This window comes from Macaca fascicularis, chromosome 14 (assembly GCF_037993035.2).
Source record: "Macaca fascicularis isolate 582-1 chromosome 14, T2T-MFA8v1.1".
In the NCBI taxonomy this organism is placed as follows: Eukaryota; Metazoa; Chordata; class Mammalia; order Primates; family Cercopithecidae; genus Macaca; species Macaca fascicularis.
In genome coordinates, this window is record NC_088388.1 from 51,787,765 (window position 1) to 51,812,877 (window position 25,113).

General features: G+C 44.0%; 1 protein-coding gene across 1 annotated transcript in view; it reads right to left on the reverse strand.

Annotated features, from left to right (window-relative positions):
- The window catches only part of SPON1 (spondin 1), a 296,524-nt gene extending 288,572 nt beyond the window's left edge, over positions 1-7,952 (reverse strand). The window contains exon 1 of the mRNA XM_005578559.4: positions 7,513-7,952. Coding sequence (XP_005578616.2) covers positions 7,513-7,750 — 238 coding nt within the window. The 5' untranslated portion in view covers positions 7,751-7,952. The remainder of the gene's footprint in view (positions 1-7,512) is intronic.
- Between the last annotated feature and the right edge of the window lie 17,161 nt (positions 7,953-25,113).

Below are 25,113 nucleotides of genomic sequence, written 5' to 3' on the forward strand. Positions count from 1 at the left end.
ATGCAAAGATCTGGGGAAAACCATCCCAGGCATGAAGAAGAGCAAGGATGAAGGCCCTGGGGAGGGAATGAGCTTAGTGTATTTGGAAAATTCAAAGGACAGTGTTGTCAGGGGTTGGGAGAGCTTCCTGTAGCACCTAGAATCACCATTTGGTTCATACATCCTGCTGTGACTGTTACTCTGCCCATCTGCCCACACTCCTGCCCCACACATGGTGACTTGTTCTTGGAACTCTTCCCTGCTTCTCTCACCCAGTCCATGAGACATATTTGCAAATATCTCAACCACAACTGTAGAGAGGGTTCAAGTTATTTCCTGTGGGTCTCCTAGCCTCAAGCAAATCAGTAGATGTGGGTGGTTCCCTTGTTTAAGTTTTCCTGAAGATTTCATGGAAGTTATAAATATTCTGTGAAAGGTAGAAGCCTGCTCTACATAGACCTTGCAAAGGACTTCTGGTGGTCTCACTTAACTCCTTGCCTTGTCCTATCTGCACCCCAACTCCATCCCTGCCAAAACATCCTGTAAAAGTGGGGCATTTTATACCAGCAAGAGCTGGCAAGCATCACAAAAAACCTTTTGTGTGATATAGCAAGCTTCCTGACACTATAGATGCTCCAAGAGAGGTGCATTTGGTAAAAATCAAACACAATTGCACACTACTGGAGGAGAAAAGAGAGAGAATGTAATGCTTTAAATGACTTGGGCCACATGCCACTCCATTCAATGCATGAATGTGCTCAGTGAGCATGAGATGAGCCTCTCAGCTCCCTCACTCCATCATATGATGAGGATTTTGTACTTGCATATCAGAGCAAACCAAGGGTTTATCTGCTACTCTACTGAGGAAACATTGCTCTCTTCCAATGCTGGAGGGAAACTAGAAGTGCTAGACTTTTTGATACATGCCAATTCGTTTCTATTCCTCTTACAGGAATATTGGGGGTAGGGTGTTTAGATAAGGCTAGGTTGAAGCTGCTATCTGGGTTTTATCTTATGTGTAATTTCAAAGGATTAATTTTGACTTATGTGATTTTTGCTTTCCATGGCTCTTCTTGAATCTAGCCCTCTAGTCCCATCTTAATGGAACTCTGCCATACTCAAACATTTTCTTTCATTTTCATTCTGAATATATACCCCAGTGGGTTTTCATTTTTCTTTTTCTCTTCCCACACCACCTCTTTGCTACTTCCTCTTTTATTGAGAAAGGAGAATGAGACAAAAGAGACCACAACACATGCTTGCACATACACACCCCAGAACTCCTGCCTCTGCTCTTTTTCCCTTCTTTCTTTTGAGACAGAGTCTCACTTTGTCACCCAGACTGGGTGCAGTGGCACAATCTTTACTCACTGCAGCCTCAACTTCCCCAGCTCAAGAGATCCTCCTGCCTCAGCCTCCTGAGTAGCTGGGTCCACAGGCATGAGACACCACAGCCAGCTAATTTTTGTATTTTTTTGTAGAGATGAGGTTTTGCCATATTGTACAGGCTGATCTTGAACTCCTGGGGTTAAGCAATCCACCTGTCTCAGCCTCCCAAAGTGTTGAGGTTATAGGTGTGAGCCACTGCATCTGGCTTCCTCTGCTGATTCTTAGCAGGAACATCAGTTTATATGTTGTCAAGTTCATGCACCTAGATGACCTTTCACTGAGAGAATAAGACATATTGTGTTTTTACATGACTGTGCATGAAAATATGTGACAGAGACAGTTAATATGGTCCTCACAAATTTATTTTCTGTTTCATCTTTTAGAAAAATAAATCCTCCTTCAAGTTTTAACTGGGCTCATGGCTACCCAGCTAAATGCTATATTTCCCAGCCTCCCTTGCAGCTAGGTATGACCACATGACTTAATTTTTGCCAACAGAGTGTGTTTAGCAGTGCTGGGTGCAGTTCCTGGGTCACATTATTAAAAGAAAACTGCTGTCCTCTACTTCCTCTCCCCCCAGTCCCCTGCATGCTGACTGAATACAGATGTGCAGTGGTTCTCCTCGGCTGTAATGGTGCTGAGGAGAATAACAACTTAAAACAGTGCTGTTTAGTAGAAATAAGCTCAAGCTGGGTGAAATTAATTTTGTTAACAGGTATCCATTAAAATATGTGAAAATAGGCAAAATTAGTTTTAACTAGTGTATTTTACTTAATATATACAATTATAATTTTAATATGTAATAATACACAAATTATTGAGATGTTTGCTCTTTTTATACTAAATTTTCAACAATCATTGCATATTTTATACTTACAGCACATCTCAATTCAGAATAGCCACATTTCAAGCACTTCATAGCCACACATGGCTAAGTAGCTATGAACTAGACAACAGAGTGCAAGAAGATATCAGGGGAACAAGGTAAAAGGAGCCTGGTTCCTGGATGGCCTTATAGAGCAAAGCCTCCCATCGTGCTGGATCTCCCATTTACCTCTTGTTTAAAACACTGTGTGTTGGGTTCTGTTAGTAACATGAGCTTAGCCTGTACTATGACTAATATAATATGGTAAGAGTCCCCCCATCTCACAACAGAAATTGATATTGACCTATATATATGTGTGAGTCTGTATAACAAGCAAATGGACAGTGTGAGAGTGAAAAGCTCCTCATATACCAGCCCATAGTGGTAAATGTATCAGTGATTATAGCTTCTTGATGCAATTGAAAGAGTCAGCTATAATGAAACAACTTACCTGTGATTGGGGAAGTACTCAAGTTTTAAACCTTGAAAAATTCCATTTCGATATGCTTTTTGGTATGTTTTTATTTCTTTCATTTCCTAAAACTCAGAGCAATAAACAATCTCCACAACCATTAAGCATTAGCTATAGCTGCATTTTCTAATTTTTATTATCAGTTTGTACTAAATACTTATTAAAAGTAGTAACGGTTAAAAAATAGTTACATAATAAAAAAGCGGGGAATGGTGCAAAAAAGGGAAGAGAGGTAGGAGGGGTGGCTTAATTATAATATCATCAGCAGCATTTACATTTTTAAAAACTCCACCATCCAGGAAATAGTTTAAAAGACCTCATCCTGTGTAAATTTCTCAGATCCTAAATATGTCCTTTCCAAACATATAATTTTGCAGGCATGGTCATATAACATCTGTATGTAAAAATAAAACAACAGTAAAATCTGTTTTTTCTTTTTTCTTTTCTTTCTGGGTTTTTTTGCTTCCCCCCTATCCAATTTCCTTTTGTTTCCCCACGAACAAAAGGAATTGGCCAAAGACTGACAAGGTTCTTCATGATTCTAAATTAATCCTCTAATTTATGGGGAAATACAACATTGAAGCCAATAAAAGAGCAAATGTGAATAAGGATTTATCACTTTATATTACTTTGTAGTAATATAAAGTAATTCTCCTGAGAGATGTCAGTTACTATCTTGATTTGTTGTTCTGTTTTCCTTGAAGGAAGGCTCACCATCCAGAAGGCTGAGGGTAGCTGAGTGAATTTCATTCTATTCCCAACTAATTTCATTGAGTCAACACAGAAGACTGGTTAAGAGCACAGATTTAGGAGTCAGACAGACCTGAGATCATATCCTGATTCTGCCGATTATTAGCTGTGTGACCATGGGTAAGGAACTAAACCTCTCTGAGATTTAGTCTTCTTATCTGTAAAATAGTAACGATCAGAAACTTCCTCAAAGTACTATAAGGAATAAGTGAGATGAGTAGGAAGAACTTAACACAATATCTTATCCAGGGCTTTGCCGCTAAGTATTTTTCTATTTCCAAAATAATCATCTCATATTTTTTTAGCAACCACTGTGTGACAATTTCTTTTGATGTGAATTATTTCTAATTTTCACAGGAATGCTGGGAAAAAATCAAAACATCCTCATTTTACAGATGGAGAAATTGGCTCAGAGAGGTGAAGTGGCTTCAGTGAATATGTGACCAAGCAGGACCTGAAACCAACCCACCCAACATCAAAGCCTGTGTGCTTTCCACCAGTCTGAGGTGTCTACTCCTGTGGTCGATGTGTGTCTCAGTGTGGGACAAAGAAAGAGCCATGCAGCTTTGGAGGTCTGCAAACCTCTCAGTTTAGGATAAAACCCCCAATTATGCTTGAAGTTGGACCAGCTTTTGAAACCTCTACTGGACATTCTTTTCCCATCAAGTTCCTTGAAATGTCCCTTTAAAAAACATCTAGGAAAAGCCACTCTCATTAGCCAGAGTCTGACTTTATTTTCCTAATAAACAGACCTCTGGTAAGACAAAAGAGCCTCTTTTATTTTCAATCAATTATTGAACATTTCAGTGGATTTTCTTCTATTTGGCTTGAAATTGTGATCTGGGAAAGGCTGGTCCTGCAAATTGTCCTCCTATATAAGGGAAGCCCCTTGAGGATCCTCAACTTGTTATTTTTAATCACTGTAATCTCCTTTTCAAAGGAGGCCCTGGTCAGAAACAGAGCAGGCCTTTCAGAGCTTTCTAAAGCACAATTATTGCCGTTGGAGGGAGGGGGGACTGTGGGAAGAGGGAGGGAGAATAGAAGTGGTGGGAGAGAAAAGGAAATCAATATAATACTAACAACTTGGAAAAGACAAAATAATGATCTCAACTGGATTCAGGTTTTGGGGAAGAAACCCCATGTTTCAGTCTTTTTTTAATAGTGACCATTTTATTCCGGTCTAGAGTACCTAAAGACTATACTTAGACAGCAGGCACAAAGAACAGAAGCTGCTTGGGGATGAACTGGAATACTGTGGACAAAGATTTGAGGCAGGAAAACAAGTCATTGATTCCAAGGATTGTGAGGGATCCTAATTCAGGAAAAAATTAAAAAGCAAATAGAACACCAGGGGAATGCCAACTTAGCAGCCTTAAGTCAGGACAATGAGCAGAATGTGTTCGAGTTACTTTTAACATAATTATTCTAAGAAAGAAGGAGCCAGCAGAAAATGTCACAAACTAGGCCAGCAACTTTTCTTTCAAACTTTGAGTGGCGGAATCAGGTTTGCTAATTGCAGAATATTTACTTGGAAAACATCAGCATGGTTCCTGCAAGATCTCTTTCAAGGTCTCTTAGCCATAAGAAGGGAGAAGAGATGATTGCCCAATCTATAGCCTGAGTTGGGGTGTCAAAGTCCAGACAGCTGTTTAGGCAGGAGTAGCCTGAAGGGTGAAAGTCCAGGACACTCCCTATCCAGTTCCCCACCTGCTGGCCCTGGACTTTTAGGTAGTTCTAAAACCTCCTTAGCCCTGTGAATACCAGCTGTACCTCCTTCCCAGTGTTAGGGCCACCAGCTGCCAATGCTCAACTAAAACACGGAGGATTAGTGTGAAAAGAGACACTGGGTACACTTGGCCTGAACCCCAGACTAGCCTAAGCCACTGAAACAATCCTCCTGGGCTTGGATTAGCAACAGTCTTAGGCAAGGCTCCTGATATGAAGAAATACCTCATTCATTAATTCAATTAATTCATGAGGACCCAAATAACCACCATTCACTGGTAGATGAATGGGACTGGAGGAGAGCTGAGGAAACCTGCTTTCAAACGCACACATGCTCTTCAAAAACAAAAATCTGATCAAGAACCTACCTCCATTAGTAAACCAATAAAGGCCTCACATTGAACTCCTACGCTTATTAGGCATCTCTTTTAGCTCAGGCACACTCACCTTTGTAAACTCATTTACTCCCTACCACCAAGAGAGCTTTTTGGTTTGTCTGTTTGGCTTTTTTTTTTTTTTTTTTTTTGCTAGGAAATTGGTGCAGAGAAATTAAATGACTTGCACAGGGTCACACAGCGAGTAAACCCAAGTCTGTTGGACTCCAGAGCCACTTCTTTCTCTGCTACGTGGAGCGGGGACAGTTTCCCCTGTGAACTCAGGTCCTCAGTTTTGGGGAGGGCTGAAAAGGCCAGTGAGGTCACACTCGCTTCCCTGCGGTCCACAGGGAGGATCGGCCGCCTCCCGGCTCCACCGAGTGGCAGTCGCCGCCCGTCGGCGCAGCTCGCTCCAGCCAGGGTGCCAAGCCGCGCACTCCCTCCCGGGCTGGGAGGGGTGTTCTCCGCCCAAAATCTTTCTTTGTGGAGCTGCGCGCCAGGGTCAGATTATTCCTCGCAAAGTGCTCAGCACGCCAAGGTGCCAAGGGCACCAAGGAGCCGGCTTGGGGTAGCTCAGGGTGGAGAAAGTCGGGGACACAAACCCGGGAAAGAGGGAAAAGCGCTCCAAGAAGGGTGACCCCTGGCTTTGGTCTCCAGCGTGGCCCTGGCGCCCGCTGACACTGCCCCAAACTTTATCCTGTGTTGCTCCCACCGCTTCCGTCCAAGGCTCTCTGGGGAACTGGGAAGGCGGGGAGGAAAGTACAGCAGCTGGGAGCCCATTTGCCCCACCAGGTGCCCCAATGACCCGCTCCTCCCTGCTTAGCACCAGAGCTGACGTATGAAGGGGCGAGGGTGAGGGGACACGCTCCCTGGCGGGACCCAAGGTGAGGCCAGACAGGCTCCCTTCCCTTCCTGGTTACCTGTCCCCGACCCGGAGAGCGGCGGCTGCTGCACGGGGAAACGATGTCTGGGAGATGACCCTGCTGAGGAGCGAGGTGGCGGGCCTGGGGATACAGTCAGGCGTCTTCAGGTTGGTGCTAGTCGAGCTGCCTGTCCCGCCCAGGAGGCGCTCACCTGCTTAGACACCTCCTCCCTGAGCTCCCGAAACCCAGCTCTCAGCCAAGCAGCGTAGGCGCGACATCCCTGGGACGCGGAGACTCCGAGCTGCCGGAGCCAAGGTTCCCCGGCCTCCAGGGAGCAGGCCTTGGGCATCGGGGCTTCTCTTTCCATCTTCATCCAATTCCCCTTTCAGTTCGGAGCTTACCCAAAGCTCTTTAAGGACCCTGTCCCCACTGGGAACCTGTTCTGGAAACCCAAGATCCTCCATCTCGTCTGGGACCACGAGAGAATAATTTGGGGTTCTTTCCAAGGACCCTTTCGAGGAGCTTTAGGCTGTCCCTGCCCCTCCTTCTCGCGCCCCAGGACCGGTTAGGGAGAAGCCAAAGTCCCTTCTCCTGAAGAGTCCTATCTAGGGAAGCCGGAGTGGCCGTCCCGCCCGGGGCCGGTCTTTGAGAATCGGGTACCCTCTCCTTCAGGGCCAGAGTGGGGAAAGCTGGGGTCGCTGCCTTGCCCGGGACCCGACCAAGAGAAACCTGGATCCCCTCCAGACCGATTTGGAGAAAGGCGGGTTTACCTCCCTCCTGCAGACGGCCCGGGGAGAAGCGAGCCTCCCTTGCAGTCAGGCCGGCGTGACGCGTGGCTCCGCCTGGGAACCGCGCGTCGGAGACGCGGGCTGCCTCTCCTGGCTGCGGCCCCCGCGACGGCCCAGTACGCTGGCTTAGGATGCGCGCTGAGCTCGCAGCTGCAAGGGCCGAGGGCAGCCAGGACAGAAGGGCCCTTGCTGGGCTGCACCCGTGCCGCGCGCCCGGAGACCGCGCGCCCTCCTCCGGCACCGCGAGGTCGGCGCCCTCCGGGGACCGGGTCCCGCGCTCCCAACGCCACACCGGGCGGCCACTTACCGCGGTAGCTGGTTCCCGGCTTATAGAAGTCGGGGTCGCCCTCCACGCGGAGGCTGAACTCGGTGTAGCCCTCGCGACGCGTGCCCTGGGCGCGCAGGATACGGCTGCAGTAGCCCTCTGACTTGGGCACTTTGTCCAGGGTCTCGTCGGAGAAGGCCAGCGCCGCGGCCAGGGGCAGCACCAGGGCCAGCAGTGCCGGCGTCCGGCTCAGCTTCAGGGGCGCCAGGGACAGCCTCATCCTCGCGGCCCCCAACTTTGTGCCGCGGCCGCCGGCCTTGGCCACGCGACTCCTGCCCGAAGTGGTCCCGACGAAGGCGCGACCTGGCGGAGCCGGGGCGGAGAGAGGGAGCTCGGAGCCGGCGTCGGCGACTCGGAGACCGTGCCAGGCTCGGCTTGGCGACCGCGGAGCTGCGCTGCGCTGCGCTGAGCTGAGCTGAGTCAAGCGAACCAGAGCAGCGCGAGGAGGGGAGGGCCGCGGCGAAGGAGCGGGAGGAGGGAGGGCTGATTTTGCCCAGATCCCCCAGCGCAGCGCTGTTTTGTTTCCTCCGAACTGGCGATTAGCAACGCGGCCGTGTTTATTTTGCGACATTGGGTTCCCAGGGTCTGACGAAGAAATCATGGCATACCGGACACTGTGGGCTCTGTCCCATCGCCTAGGAGGCTGCTGCTCCAACCCCCAGCTACACTCTGGACCCTCTGGAGGACGGTGCTCAGAGGAAGGAAAGCCTGAGAACTAACTTTTGTAGCACACCTGCTCTGTGCCCAGCAATATGCTTGGCGGCTTACTTACTGTATCGACTCGCCTTCATGTTCCCTACTCCCAATAAAGATTGCATTACTTTCACTCACTTTATAGATGAGCAAACTGAGACTTGCGACCAGTTACTGCAGGGTTAGGTGCGGCGACTCCGGGCCCATTGCTCTTCCCAAGGCCATATTGGAACATGTCAGACTGGAGGCTGAGAAAGGAGAAACGACTTAGCTACAGAGGTTAGGGCCCACGATAATTTTGGAGATCTATGAAAATGTTTTCTTTAAAAATCAGAAGAAAAAAGTTTAGGTCAAACAAAATGTTTCACTGTATAATGTTAATATATTTGTATTTACACCTCTACAGTCATAAAATATGCTTAACCTGGAGGAAGGAGCCAGCAAAGGCAAAAGTGCCCAAGGCTCAGGAAGGTCCTCCTACTGCCCGGGAAAGGAGTTTCAAAAGATTCAATGAAGAGCCTGTGTTTTCTTGGCTTACATTTTAGTTCAGATTATCAGTCCCCAGGGACAGATGTTCAGAGAGGTGCTGAGCCTGAGGGCCTGAAGGGAAAAGACCCGGGGCAAGAATCTCTCCCAGTGTCTCTCCGGGGAAGAGACCCAAATCAAACCTCTGTCCTGCCACTCACCCATTGTGAAGCTTGGGCTAGTTACTGCACTCTCCAAGCTTGTTTCCTGCTCTGGAGAACAAGGGAGTGGGGGTGGGTGCCAGTACATCCTTCCTAGAGGTAGTGGGGGGATATGCTAGAGTTGAATGATATGACCCATATAAAAGACTCGAGCTAGTCTCTAGTGGCGCCTGCTCCCTCACCCGCTTGGGGATACCTTAAGCCCCCTGCCTCTCAGTGCACACAAGCATCCCTCCCCAGGTGCCCTCAGAAGCTTTGGTTTCCTCTTCTTTTTGCCCAGGGCCTTCAACACACCTTAAGTGCCTACAATTAGCAAGCAATCTCCTTTGCTATCCAGGTCAGTGTTTTCTCTTTCATAACGCTACAAACAGGCCCAGGGCGCCCCCTGCATGGGAGGTCCGCCCTTCCTCCCTGCCTGTCCACTTACTCAGCAGTGCTTGTGCTGGAATTCCCACTGCCACTATTAACTGGGTGCCTTCTCTCAGAGGTCACCTGAGAGTAACCCCTTGCTGAAGCCAATTATGCTCCTCTCATCCCTTGCCCTTCTCGACCCTCGCAGCACCTAATCCAGCTGATCGGCCCTCCTTTTTGAGGCGAGGCTCAGATCCACGTCTAAGTGCTGAGGGAATTGTCTGCATCTTCACTCCACTGGCTCAGTGCTCATGCTGCACTCCAAGTTGCACGGTCCCATCCATTCAGCAAGCTTTCATTAAGTGTAGATTTGGAGCTAGACTCCGTGCTGACCAGTAGGTAGAAGAGGGAACAAAAATTCATCCATCCATCCATCCATGCATCCATCTATCTGTCCATTCATTCATGACAAAGACCCTCCATGTACTCAGTGCTTGGATAAAAAAACATAGATATGTTACTTGCCTTTAAGGATTTTACACGCCTGTGGCAAAGGCAAATATTAAATACATAATTATATGAAACTTTTCAAATGATAATTGTGATGTATGCTACAAAGTAAAATAAGTGGTTCTTGAAAGTGTACCCGATCTTATCTCAGAGGGCAAGAAACTACAGAAATGAATAAATTGTGACCCCTGTCTTCACGAAGCTTATGGTATGTCTGAAAGCTCAAATCTGTGCTCTTGAACCTCTATTCATCTACAAAAGGTTCAAATCTAAGTTGGAGATGGGTGGGCATGAAGTAGGCAGGAATGCAATATTTAACTTTACGTTGGATATTGACAGGAAAACTATGTGAAGTAGGCAGCCTCAATTCACCTCCGCACTCCCATTTTTCAGATTAGGAGCCTATGAAATTACCTGCTGAGATAATGTTCCATGGCTATTAAGGGAAAGAGCCAGGATTTAAAACAGGCGTCCCCAACACCAAATGAGGTACTTTCCAGTACACAGTGTTGGCCCTACCATCTGGGCTATGACAGCAGGCTCTAACCAGCTCACCAAGCTCCAATCCCAGTACATGAGCCAGGTTTTCCTAAACCAGCTTGGCTGTCACTCACACCTCTGCTCTTTTCTCCACTCATCCAATCCATCACCACATCAACAGTTTCACGCTCTCCTCCACCACTACTCCAGTCCGTGTTGACATCCTCTCTCATCCTCCTAACTGGGTTGCCCTTGTCTACTTGTGCTCTCCTTCCATCTGTCTTCTGCACTGAAGCCCAAGTGATCTTTTTAAAAATGCAGATTTGAATGTCAATCCTGAGGTTAAAATTTTTTCTCAGTGGTTTTTCAGGGCTCTCAGAATAAAGATAGAATCTTTAGCCAGGTCTCCAAGGCTCTGCTTGATCTGTCTCTCCAGCCATGCAGCTCTTCTCTTTGTCTGTGCTGTTCTGTCTGCCTGGAATCCTATCATGCTCTTTGGTCTCTCCTACCCACCACCCTCCACTGGTCAACTCCTATGCACTCTTCAGATCTCAGTGCAAAACTGCCTCCTCAGAGAAGACCTTTCTGGTTTCCTAGAAGAGATCCAGCCACTAAAACTCTGCTGGAGCTCATGAGTACCTTTTCTTTTAATCTCCTTCCTCCTCCTCCTCCTCCTCCTCCTTCTTCTTCTTCTTCTTCTCCTTCTTCTTCTTCTTCTTCTTCTTCTTCTTCTCCTTCTTCTTCTTCTTCTCTTCTGCCTCTTCTTCTTTTTCTTCTTCTTCTCCTTCTTCTTCTTCTTTTTCTTCTTCTCCTTTCTCCTTTCTTCTTCTTGAGGCAGGGTCTTCTTATGTTGCCCAGGCTGGTCTCAAACTCTTGGGCTCAAGAAATCCTCCTGCCTCAGCCTCCCAAAGTGTTGGGACTACAAGCATGAACACCTGGCTTCTTTTAATATTAAGATTTATAAGGACCTATTCGTTTATAAGTTTGATTTTTAAAATTTTATATTTGTTCAGTCTTTGTCTCCATTCTAAATTCTAAGCTCCAGAATGTCTGTGGGGCTTACCACTGTATTTTCCGTGCACACATAGTGCCTGGCTCATAGTAGGGGCTCCATAAATAATTTTTCTCTGAATAAAAACTTTTTAACAAGCCTACCCTCAGTGCCTTCTGACTCAGCCCAAATTTTAAGACTTGGCCTCCAAGGCCCTCCATGTTCTGGTCTCACTGTGTCCATCTGGTCATGCCTTGTCATAGATCCCAATCTGAGCTCCCAACACCACCCAGCTGGGCTCCCTGTGTCCTCCACTTTCAGTATTGCCTCAGCACCTTTGCTTACAGCTTTCTCATGGCCTGGAATGCCCTCCCTCCTCCTGCCTGTTTAAATTTTCCTCCATAGAATGAGATCCTGCAGTCTCCCCTCCTCTGGACTTCAGTAGAACTGAGGAGAAAAAGTTTCCTATTTCGACTATTGTGTTCCAGTGAATTGTCATGAACTATTTCTTGTGTCTATTTCTCATCTCCTAGCAATGAATCTAGTTTACTTTCCCCTTAATTTCCTGTTCAGATGTTTTGTTCTTTTGTAAAATATACTGGACTTCAAGAAATCTCCTTCCAGTGTTGTAGCCTAAGGCAGAGCTGATGTTAGTTGCTACGGTGTTGCTAAGGAAAGTCATTTAGCCAGGGCAGATAATTAACTTTATCAGTGTGTGTGGGTAGGTCGCAGAAGAGAAGAACTGGGCGCTCCAGTTCTCCAAGAGGAAAAAAGTCCTTTGATTCATAGGAGGTAAGATCTCCCTCTTTTTTTCCCCCCTTTAAGAGAGAAGGGGGAAAAGGATTTTCTAGATTAGGGTTTTTCTGAGTTTGGTCATTGAAACATGAGCCTCAGATGTTTGCTTCAAATGCAAATTCCGAAACCTCATCCTAGACCTACTACATCTGTACTTTGAAAAAACTCATACTAAAGTTTAAGGAACCACCATCCTAGACTGTAATTCAGACTTGAAGTACATGGGTTCCAGGCTGGTTCTCCTATGTTTTCGCCATGTGAAGCTGTGCAGTCTTGGAGAGTCACAGGACCTATCTACACTGATTATGTGCAAAATTGGTCATAGTAATACCCATCTTGCCCACCTTGTGGGATTTTGAGAAATAAATGGGTAAGTGAGATAATTTGTAAACTGCAACGAGGTCACAAAAAACCCCACCTAGTTATTATTGTTATTCTTATTAATTTAGGAAAACTGTCTAGAAACTTTATGTTTTTGTTTCTCTTACATATAGAGTTAAATTGGACATTTTATAGAAAAGGATTTCTAGAGAAAGAAAACAGATAGGCAATGAAGGAGTTGAATTGCACTGAATAATCTATTGTAATCTGTGGTGAGGAGGCCTGGAAGCTGTCTACAGGTGAGCTAGCAAGTTTAAAGACTAAGTTATGGGCCGGGCATGGTGGCTCATGCCTGTATTCCCAGCACTTTGGGAGGCCGAGGTGGGCGGATCACAAGGTCAGGAGATCAAGATCAGCCTAGGTAATATGGTGAAATCCCGTCTCTACTAAAAAATACAAAAAAAAAAAAAAAAAAAAAATTAGCTGGGCGAGGTGGCGAGTGCCTGTAGTCTCAGCTACTCAGGAGACTGAGGCAGGAGAATGGCGTGAACCCAGGAGGCAGAGCTTTCAGTGAGCCTAGATCGTGCCACTGCACTCCAGCCTGGGCAATAGAGTGAGACTCCATCTCAAAAAACAAACGAACAAACAAACAAAATAAATAAATAAAAAATAAAGATTAAGTCATGGAAGCTGAATACACATAGTAAAAAAAAAAAAAATCCTAAAAGCAAAAGACATTAATTAATTACAAAGATATTTCTTCAGAACCTGCTGTGTTCTAGGCATCAGCCAAATTACATATAATTACATTACCTTTGGAATCCTGAAACTGATTGGGCCCATCCCACAATGGGCCCATCCTACCCAAAGCTAAGGTATGAGCTCCTCCGATCACCTGTCTCTCCAATCTTTTGGTCTCCATTCAGTTTTGCCCTTCCTTCTGCTGTCTGGAGCAGTCCTCTATCAATTGCCCATTGCCGTATCCAGATCAGCATTCTAGTAAGTAAGAGAAAAGTAAGAGTCACTCCTACATTAAAACTCCCAGCATCCAATTTATACTCCATCCTATCTCCATCATCCGTAGCCTCCAGGTCACTCTCCTGCAGCCACTGTGGACACTGTGGGCCGTCTAGCTTCCTGCCTATCTTGTCTCATACTATGGGCCTTGGAGACTAGCCTGATGAAGTCTGAGCTGACAATTTAGTCTTTGCTCTAACCTCCTCTACTCCAATGAGCTTGGCCTCCCTCCATATCAGCAGCCCTCTCCCACAGAAACACCCTTGGCTTTGGGAATCTTGAGCTCCCAATAGCACTTTCTCATTTTACTTCCAGTTTTCCTATTTCTCACCTCCTCTATGTCATTCAGGTCTACAACTGCTTAGTCACTTCTGTTTTTTTCCAGCCCATCTTGTTAATTCCTTTCCCACCCAGCCTGGACATCATGTTCAATCATTTTAACTATATCCTAACCACCATTCTTCATTAACTCTCCTCTTTTATTTCTGTTCCTCCTCTTTAACCCCCAATGTAGAGTAAATCAACCACGCAAAACAATGGAACCAGACTTCTGAGTTCTGCCGCGCAAAACCTGGTAACCCTGCCAATTACTTTACTACAAATGCATGAATTCTCTTTAAGTATAGTTCTTAACTGTATTCCTAATAGTTTCTTTTCCTATTCGTCTAGTCCTTACCATCTTTTCAAGCCTGCTTCATCACTCTTTAATTCCCACTCTTTGGTATGGAGAGGGGTGGTTACTTGCCCTCTTATTTTATCCCTCACATGGGCAACAGTAGGCATGAACTTCTTCAAATCTCCATATCCCCTTTCCACAAACCAAACTCTGGCAAAACCCGAGTTTGCTTCTTGCCTCAAATGAAGAAAGGTTTGACTCTTCAATTTTTCAAGGCTAATCCCCTACTTGCATTCTTGTCCTCATTCCCTGACTTCTGCCGAACACTGATCTAGTTCTTATCCTCTCTCACTCTTGTATTTCTGTTTCTGTTCCTGTCCATGTCCTTGGCCTGCAGCTATAGCTAAGTCTTCCCCATCCTGGGCGGGGAATTGGACTAGGGATTGAGGTAGTGCTAGGCAAGAAACTGGACTTTTTACTGACCTTGTCTCACTCTCTACCTCCTCCCTTGTAACTCTGTTTCCTCAGTTTTTATGCATTTTTTTTTTCACGCGGTGTAGCTTGGAATCAGCTCATATCTCTTTATGGAAAGTGTTCTAGCAGAGATCACCTAAGACCTCCTAATTGCCATAGCCATTGTCTGAATTAAAAATGGCAGACTGGAAGCTCACCACTGAGAGCAGTTAAAGAGAACTGCATAGCAGGAGGTCTTGTAAGCTATAGATCTTGTCCTAACCTGGAGATCTCTAAGTCTCCTTGCTTTGGGTTTATGTATTACAGAGAGCACTGTGTCTAAATGCAGCATAGCATGCCAGGTGCAGCTGTGGGCATCTCCCAAGAGCAAACCCTTGCAAGTCCAGCCACACATAGAACCCAGATGCAGTCTACATTCCCCTTGTGGTTCTCTTGCTGTTAATTTAGCAACCCGACCCAAGCAGAACCACTTTTGTGAAGTTCTGAGAACTTCAGGGCTTGGACCACATGACCACGGCACACTACTGCCACCTGGTGACAGTGAACTGAACATGCAGCAGTATTAAGTAAAAACTAAGCACCCAGGCACTCCTTGAACCTATTTTAAACTACAATGTTTGGGCCTATTTTAGACTAGATTGTTTGCTCTTTGAGAATAGACTTGTTGAGTTTTACACTACTTTAGAATAATGTGTCTGCATAAAGCAGGTCTTTAGTAAGTTTTTGTGATATTTAAGCCTTTCATTCATTCAGCAAACACGTATTGATTAACTAGGAGGTGGTAATCCAAAGAAAAACAAGACATAATTCCTGCCTTCAAGAAGCTGCAGAGATGGATGAAGCAGATATTTGTAAAATGAAGAATTATGTGTACTAAGTATTAAAGGGGGCACAGAGAAGGGAGTAACTAATTCTGTCTAGGTAAAGTAACACTTGAAAAGGTACTCAACACCTCGAAAGACAGACTTGTCAACTAGACAAGGGGATGGAGAATATAGGAGGGGAGAAGAGCTAATGCAAAAGCTTAGAGATGAGAGAAGGCAGAGTGTATCCTTGGGGTAGCAAAATGATCTTTTCAGTGGCACTGTATGAAGATGGATTGTCCGGTGAGAGTGTAGGGGCATGGACACATGTTAAGAGGCTTTAACAACAGTCCAGAGGAGAGCTGCGAGCTAAGGCTAGGAGGAAGGGATGAATTGGAGGGCTGTTCAGGAAGCAGACTAAAGAGGATGGAGTGCCTGGTGATGTATAGAAAGGGAGACAGGAGTGGCTCTGAGAGTTCTCATATGGGCCACTGGGTGGTATATCTACCACCTCAATGGTATATTTTTCCAAGACAATGAATTCAAGAAGAGAAGCCATGGGACATGTGGGAATGAGGAATGTGTGAGACGATATATATTCCACTGTGGATATTTTACACTTAAGGGGTCTTTCAAAGGGGGATGTACAGTGGACTGTCAAAGACAATAGGTTTCTATCTCAGAAGGGAGTGAGCGCTGGAAACAGAGACCTGGGAGTTGGCATTGTGCCCCAACACTCCCTTTAAGATACTCTCAAAGCTCAGCTGTCCTATGTTACTTCTTAGCTTTGTGCTCTGATTTCCAAACAAATAAACCAATATGATAGATGCACTTTTGCTAGCATGCTAATGGGAAATAGTAATCTTGAGTTCCCTACCTGGTTCACAAGGTGACACAGGAGGATGTTCACGACGGCAGCCCAGGGTAAACCAAAGACGTAGGACTCTAGCCTCTGTAACCTAGAAGGTACTCATGGTTCTAGGGAGCTTCCCAAGCTTGTTGGCTGATCGCTCCTTTGCTCATGCATAAAGCTGGAACTGGAGGGAGGCACTGAGGGCAGACAGTAGAGGAGAAAACAGACCTGCCTCCTTTCTGCCTGACAAGATGAGGAAGAGACAGAAGGGAGGGAAGGAGACAAAGCAAACAGAACTGGAAGTGGGGAATAAGGCAGAAATGACCAGAAAGCATATTTAGTGCATAAAGAAATACATAAGAGTGTCTGAGAAAAAGCAGAGGAAATGAGGATCCTGTCCTCCTATTATCATAATGAAATGTCCATGTGATGCAATAAAAAGGCTTTTTTAATGCCTTCCAATTAACTGTGGCTCAAGTTTTGCACGTCTCTCAGCTGGAAAATATAATTGCTGAAGTGTCAGGTTTACCAATTGGATTGTGGCTTTAAATAAAGTGCCATCCAATTGTGATTTCACATATACAACCCAAAGAGCTCGCACTTGGGGGGAAAGAAAAAACAAAGCCTCCAGAACATAATTCAGGCCCAAAACTCATTTCTCTTAGAAAAACTTAAGCCAAGCTTGTTGGTATGAACTTTAAGAGGGAATAAGAATAAAAGACATTTATTCACTCATCAGATAGCAGTGACACTGACAAAGCTGAGCCCTTTATTGGGTCCCTGAAGGATGGGAAAGCATGCCTCCATCTACAGAGGGCTTGCAATAATCACAGCTGACAGTTCATATCATGCCTACTATGGGCCAGGCAGTGGTCTAAATGCTTCACACATATCTCATCCTTACAACAACCTATGTGCTGAGTGTTTTATTACTCCCATTTTGAGTAAACTGAGGCATAGGTACCTTAGATTACTTGCTTGCCCAAAGTTACAATCTATTTGAGAGCCAATGCAATTGTACAAGAGACACTTTAGTGCCAATGACAGGTCAAGACAATAGTCTCTGTACTCCTCACAATGTCCTCAAAGGGAGAAATCCCCACAGGCTAGAGTGGCCCAAAGGTTTCAGGGAAGCAGTAGGATTTGATGGATAGGTGGGATTTGGAGATAAGAAGGGAAAAGACATCCTAAGTCATGCAGACTGTAGGAGCCTGGAGTAGTGGTGGGGTAGTGAGAGGCCACCCAGTCTGGAACAGAAGGTTTGTGACAGGAAATCACAGGGAAGTTGTAACAGGAACAGGGCTGTGATGAACGCGTAGTGTTGGGGTTTCTCTCTCTAGAAGTTTTAAATTTGCAATGAGCTTCAGTTCTCAGCCCAGTGCGTTTTAATGCAGTGGCACAGGAGACAGAATTCAGAGTGCATTCATTCATCAGGCTCCATTAACTCATTAAAAGTGCATTTCACTTTTGTCTCTTTTCCTAAGTTCTCCCTAACAAGGCCTAGCATCTCAGATGCTGACTTTTCACAAAGATTCTCATGCAGATTGTCAGTCCCCTTCCTTATCCTTGAAAATGCAGCTGAAATGGCCACTCTGTGAAGACTCTGCTGGCAGCCACAGGCAGGGTTGTCACTCCTGTGTGCATCAGGCTCCTGTGTGTAACCCTTGTAGGATTTATCAGAGGGGATCAGCATCTCTGTATACATCTTGTTATCTCTCACAAGTCTCTGGAGTCTTTACAATATGGAACTGTTTACTTTGTATCCCTAAGTGTCTTCCACAGTGCCTGGCACATAGTAGATGCTCAGTAAGTGCCTGCTGAAGGAAAGAATGTGTAAACAATTGAATGAATTACCACTATTATATTGGAAGGAATATAAATAATTATCTGGTTCAGATCTTTATCCCTTTCATGAGTCCTCTCTATAAAATGAAAGTTGCTTCGTTGCTATTACAATAGCCTATTTATTTATTGCCTTCATAATACTTATTACGATCTGTAATTATTTAATTTGCTTGTCCACTTGTTTATTGTCTTCCTCCCTTAGGACAGTGTAAACACCAGGAGTGTAGGTACCACATTTGTCTTGTTTACTGTGACATCTTTAGCTCCTTGCACAGTGCATAGCATGTAGTAAATACTCAACAAATATTTGTTGAATGAGTGTCACATCTCCAATTGATTGTCCAGATTCTTTCTGAATCCCTTAAGTTAGGGGAAACTCACCAGCTCCTTCTCATTCTTTTAGATGATTCTGATTATTAGGGAAATTTTTCTTTTTATTGAAGTAGAAACCACTTCCCTAGGGTACTTACAGAACAAGCTTACCTCTCTTCCAAGAAGCAGCCTGTGGCGATTTAAAAATAGGTCCATAAATTTTTTGATACTCCTCCCTTCAAGAGGTAGAACCTAATTCCCCTCCCCTTGAGTGTGAGCTCAACTCAGTGACTCACTTCTAATGACTAGAATAATACGGAAGTTAAGATGTGTGACTTCAGAGACCCGGTCATGAAAGGCACTGTGACTTCTGCCTTGCTCTGTAAGATAGCTCACTCTGGGAATGTTAGCTGCCACGTCATAAGGAGATTCATGCAACCCTGTGTAGAGACCCATGTAACAGGAACTGAAGCCTCCTGCCATGTGAATGAGCTGTCTTACAAGGGAATCCTCCAGCCTCAGTCAAGCCCTTTAGATGACTGCAGCCCCGACATGCTGCCTGCAGCCACATAAAGATCCTGAGCTACAGCCACCCAGTCAAGGCACTTGTGAGTTTCTGACCTACAGAAACTATAAGATAATAAATATGTGTTTTTTTAAGCTACTAATTTTTGGTATAATTTGTTATACCACAATAAATTCACAGCCATTTACATATTTTCTGAGAATTACCATGTTGTACTGTTTTCTTCTCTTTTCCAGGTTAGGCATGGTTTCTGGGCCCAGCATCTTTCTGTTCTTTTTCCCAAGGGCACATTGCAGCTTGTTACCAACCTTGCAGAAGGCTGGCACTGAGAAGTGAAAACAGATTTTAGGGTATGACTGCGCTATCCCAGAAGGGAGAAGCTATATCCTGCCCAACTAAACATTGCCACATCATCCTGTCAATTTACATTGATTTTCCCTTCATTTAATTATGAAAAATTTCAAACCTATAGAAGAGTTAAAATAATTTTACAATTAACACTCATATATCCACTACCTAGATTCTACAATGAACACACTTTGTCACAAATCTGTTTATCTATCCCTGTATCAGTCCCTTATTCCTTCTTTTTCATAAAGGAACGAGATACATATTTCTCAAGATTTAGCACTATAATATCACTTAGGATGGAGCCAATTTCATATTTTGATGGAAGCTTTCTGGGTTTTTAGCAATCAGCACAACATTAAACTGCCTGCCAGAGCTGTTCTCATGCTGATTTTGCTGTTGTGTTGGTGATAGCAGCATGGCAACAATATATTCTTCTTTTTTTGATACATTTCAAAGTAAGTTAATAGACATTTTAGCCAATTAAAATCTTTAAGTTCTTTTCTTGCTTTGCTGATTCTCTCTACCTACGTCTTCCCATCTTCTGCCTACTCCTGAAATACAGGAATTCCTTACATTTACTAGCAGAGGAATGCAGAAAGGTGTAGAAAAAAGAGAACAGGTCTTGAAGGTAGATAGACCTAGGCAGGGCTCCTAGTTCTTCCACTTCCATCAATGGGGTATTAGGCACGTGATTTGACCTCTTGGAGTCTTGGTTGTTTTATCTATAAAATGAAACCGATAAGAATACCTACTTTGTAAGGTTATTAAGAGGACAAGAGATTATATATGGAAAGCGTGCAGCATGGTATCTGGCATCTAGTAGGTGTTCAGTAAATGCTGACTAATATTATTTGATCTACGATTCCTGCCCATCTAGATAATTTTGGATTCTGAATTTGTCACCCAGTTTTACATCATCTTCAAGTCCATAAGGTCTACTAGATCCTCATCCTAGAAACTGATGTGGAACACGACTGGGACAAGGACTGAATCTGCTGTCACTTATAAATATTGTTATTGCCCTAAGTCTGATATTAATTAAAATAATTCAATGTTGTAATAATAACTGTTGCTTATAGAACTGACATTAACTATTCATCTGCGGTCTTTTGATAGTCTTTCAAGCAGTTATAAATCTACCTTACTCCACTGTCATGGTTGATTACATTTCTCCATCTTACCTATAAGAATATCACAAGTGACTTTGCTTTCTTAATTGATAAATGCATTTACTACATCCACCATATTTCCTTCTTCTACCAGCCTAGTAACATCTTCATTTAAGAAAAGTGGGTTAATCTGCTGGGATTTCTTTGCAAACTCATGGCAGTTCCTAGCAATCAACTCTTTTTTTTTTTTTTTTTTTTTTTTAACATACATATATACTGTTTCTTGAAAAATCTGTTGTAAGAGAGACTACTAATTATGTACTCAATATACATTCTTTCCTTCCTTGCTAACAAATTCCTGATCTTGGCCAGGGAGAGGAGCAATGTGCCTAGCTAAATCACTGTATTCCCCACTTGTTTCAGATACCAGTGGACCATCTGGCTCAGTTCTGACCAGTGAGATAAGAGAAGGAAGTTGATGGATACAGCCTCGGGGAAAGCCCCTCAGAAGGGAAAGGGAGGCTGGAGACAGCTGACGCATGCAATTATGCCCTTGTCCTTTATCTTCCTTCTGCCTGGAATATGGACACTTAGGTTGGTGATAGAGGAGCCATCTTGGGACCATGAAGTGACAATGAGGGAAAGGCCAAGAGAATCTCAGAGATTTCAGTCCCGACATCTTTGAGCAGTTAAAGCAATGCCTGACTTGAGACTCCTCATATAATGAGAATAATAAGCTGCTAAATTAATTAAGCTACTCTTTTGGGATTTCAATTACTAATAGCTAAATGTGATTCATTTGTCCTAGAATTCAGACCAGGATCAACCCAACTGCTTTATAATCTGGAAGACTCTGTCTTCTGATAGAGAAATCAAGATACTATTTGACTATTTTCTGACCTCTGGCACCACTATATTTCCCCATAGTTTCATTGTCTACATGCCAGTGATCTTGCTGGCAACTTATCTTCATGACCAGGTAGGTAATTTATTTAGTCCAGGAGATATGGCCTCTGCCAGAAGGTTGGAACTCAGTTCTCCCCTATTTCTTGCTTACAATTGTCAAGAATAACTGTAGAAAGTGCTGGGAACGCCACATCCTGAGATAGGGTAGGTACTGGCCACTAAAGCCTAGGCTCTGTTCCAGTGACCCACCACCCCCTTCTCTAGAAATCAGATGTCTTTCAACACTTTAGCCCAGTGTGTCATGTTGCCCCAGAGATATATAACCCAGGGAGGGCTGCCTTTTCGGGTCTCTCAGCTGTGGTGCAAGTGAGGCACACACAGTCAGAACTCTGTCTTCACTGGCAGCTTTCCTGAGCCTTGAGGGCCCAGCTCTCAATGAATCCTAGGCTTCTGTTGTCCCTTGCTGCCTACTTGTAAGTCATAAGCCCACTTTGTGAAACTTGTTGCATATGTAGGTATTCTGTCTCACCAGACTAAGACAAGTCAGTAATTAGTACACAGTGAACCTGCTTCACAGCCTCATTGGGAGCAGCTGTTTTCTCATCATTTTTCTCGGACTCAGTTTTCTTGTGCCAATATAGGTTTCAATCTCTCCAGTGCAATGACAATTCTCCTTGACAAAGACAAAAGCCCAGTAGAACGCTTCTGTTTTCTCTGTCATGCACCACCCTTACAGACTCTCCATTAGCCAGATTCGGGGATCTATATGTGTTCTCTTTCCAGACAGATGATAATAACCTGTTCTGTTGATTTTGACATTTCTTGCACGTCTCAGCTCAGTTTGGTCTCCAACCTTCCGTACACGATTCCTAATATATATTTGCAGATTGAATGAATGTATCTAAGATATGAATAAACTAATGAATTCAATCAACCATGGAAATTCAACAGGGGATGCTCAGTCGCTCAGAGAGCGCGGGCATGGCTTGATGTTTTGTTTCTGCTACATGTAGAGTGTGGGCTGACTGTACTTCTTAACTATATTTGTGTAGCAACATTCCCTATTCAAAAATACTGGAAAGCCTTGGCAGAACATACTTGGAAAACAATCTATTAGAGAAGTGAGTGCCTGAATTTATTATCTCTTGGTCCAGCCATCCTCTCTGCCAAGCTAAATCCAAATTCCTTCTCTTCTATTTGTCTTCTAACTGTTTTTCTGGGAGCAGAGGATGATTCCATCAAACCCAGTCTTGGCCCAGTCAGTAACACAATAACTGATGTATTAAGCATTCTCTATTTTAAAGCTCCTCACAATCTCTTATTTCAGAAGGTACTTATTTTAGGCAGGATTCTGTGTTGTGGGAAACAGAGAAGGGATCAGCACATTTTTCAGGTGATAATGTTTTAGGGTCCAAGTTTGTTCAACTCACCTTATTTTGTTGTTGTTTTGTTTTGTTTTGTTTTGTTTTAGGCTTTTAGCCTGAAACCATGGTTTTTAGTTTATGTCTCCAGTGATAAGTAGAAAAGAGGGATGAGGAAGGGGCTTCACTGGCCCAGTCAGAAATAGAAACTAAGATCCCATGACTGTATTCTCTCCCTTGGACACCCCTGTCTAAGGCTCTGGGGGTCATATGATCTCTGGGGCAAGTACTCAACTCTGCCTTTGTAATATAAAAGCAGTCATAAGCAATACATAGGCAAACAAATGCAGCTGTGCTCCAAAAAATATTTATTGATGGATACTGAAGTTTGAATTTAACATAATTTTCATGGGGTGTGAAATGTTATTCTTCTTTGGATATTTTTCAAGTGCAAAGACCATTCTTAGGTTAAGGTAAAATGCTGAATTTGACCCTCAGGCCACAGTTTACTGACCCATGAAATGAAGATATCTTTAGGACTGGTTCAAGCAAATGAGTCCTTTCTGTAAAGCTATAGCAAAAACTTATAGGACCTAGGAAAGGAAATAGAAAGCTCTCAGGCCCTCAGCCTGCAATGCTGTTCCAGAAGCGGTCTCCTCATGGCTTCCCTGCATCTTTCAGCTATTGAGTCATCCCAGAGTTAGTTTATGTCTGCACTCAGATTCATCCCAGATAAATCAACAGACAATCCAATATGATGGGATGTATGCAGTGAAATTGGTATGTATGCATAGGGTGTTATCAGGGACTACAGAAGGCCAGTAGATTAAAAGTAAGGGCCAAGTTAGAGAAGAGAGTTGGTGGTCAGAGGTCTTAACAAAACATGGAAGGTTTGGAATAGTCTGCATGGAGAATGAGATAGGAATCAGATGGAGGGGAAAACAATCCCTCCTAGGTTTCATTGAAGACCCAAGTGATGCTGGCAACTTTTAGCATTTGTTAGGTACATTAGTTTGGTTGCCATTGGCAACAAATAATACAAAATCCTCTCAAAGTAGCTTAAGCACTAAATTCAATAGAATGTGAGTGTCATAAGTAAATGAAATATGCCCATTTTATTTACCAATCCAGCACCAGTTTCTAGGACAGTAGCTGGTGCACAGAGATCATTCACTTGTTCATTTAAAATCCAGTGAATGAATGAACAAGTGAATGATCTCTCATAGCAGGGAATGACCCCAGGCTTTGTTAACCCAGTGGTTCATTGACATCATGAAAAATTCAGGTTCGGTCTATCTTTCGGTGAGTTGACTTTGTCTTCACGCTAGTTTTCCATGGTTGCAAGATAGCTACTACAGTCTGCTCATTATAACCAGACCCAAAAATGTCCAACAGAAGGAAAAGGAGCTATATGAGCTATATATTCTTTGAGCTTCTTTTTAAAAGTGAGGAAACTTTTTCAGAGGCCTCAGCAGACCTCCTAAGTCCTATTGGCTGGAAGAAATGCATCATATACAACATTTAAGTCAATTACTGGTGGAAAAAATTGAATACTATGATTAGCTTAGACCTGGGGTTCTCAATTGGGGATGACTTTGTCCTTCACTCCTGCAAAGGACATTGTTGACAATGTCTTGAGACATATTTGAGTGTCACAGTTGGGGAAGGGGGATGCTAATGGCATCTAGTAGTTAGAGACCAGAGAAACTGCTAAACCATCCTACAATGCGTTGGATAGCATCTCCTATAAAAAAGAAGTATCCAGCTAGACGTGGTGGCTCACACCTGTAATCTCAGCACTTTGAGAGGCTGAGGTGGGCAGATCACGATGTCAAGAGATGGAGACCATTGTGGCCAACATGGCGAAACCCTGTCTCTACTAAAAATACAAAAATTAGCTGGGCCTGGTGGCATGCTCCTGTAGTCCCAGCTACTCAGGAGGCTGAGGCAGGAGAATCACTTGAACTCAGGAGGTGGAGGTTGCAGTGAGCTGAGATCATGCCACTGTACTCCAGCCTGGACGACAGAGCAAGATTCTGTCTCAAAAAAAAAAAAAAAAAAAAATATATATATATATATATATATATATATCTCCAACCAAAATATCAATAGCTCTGAGGCTGAGAAACCGAGTCTTAGACCAATCAGAAAACCCCCTGGAGCTGGAGTGGGGATTACCTTTCTTGAGGCACATGGCCAGGGAGGAACATGAATATATCTGTATGAAATTAGAGTTCTTTAAAGCAGGAGAAATAAAAAGGAGGTAGGGAGTTGGGGAGAAATGGGTGCTGGGTAGGCAATCAACTGACTCCACTCCAGAGGGACTGACTGGATTTTCCAATTTAGCAGAGGATGAAAAGAGACTTTTGAGAGTTTTTTTTTTTTTTTTTTTTTTCCCAAGCGGAACAAAGAGGTCCTGCCTTCTATAAACAAAATAAGGTCCTGCCTTTTTGAACAAAATAAAAATTATAGCCTGCTGGCCACCCAGCTTTCCAATAACCATGCATGTGAAAAGATTAGGAGGAACTGACATTTACTGACCTGTTGTGAGAGCCAGTACCAGGAGCACCTGAGATGTACAAA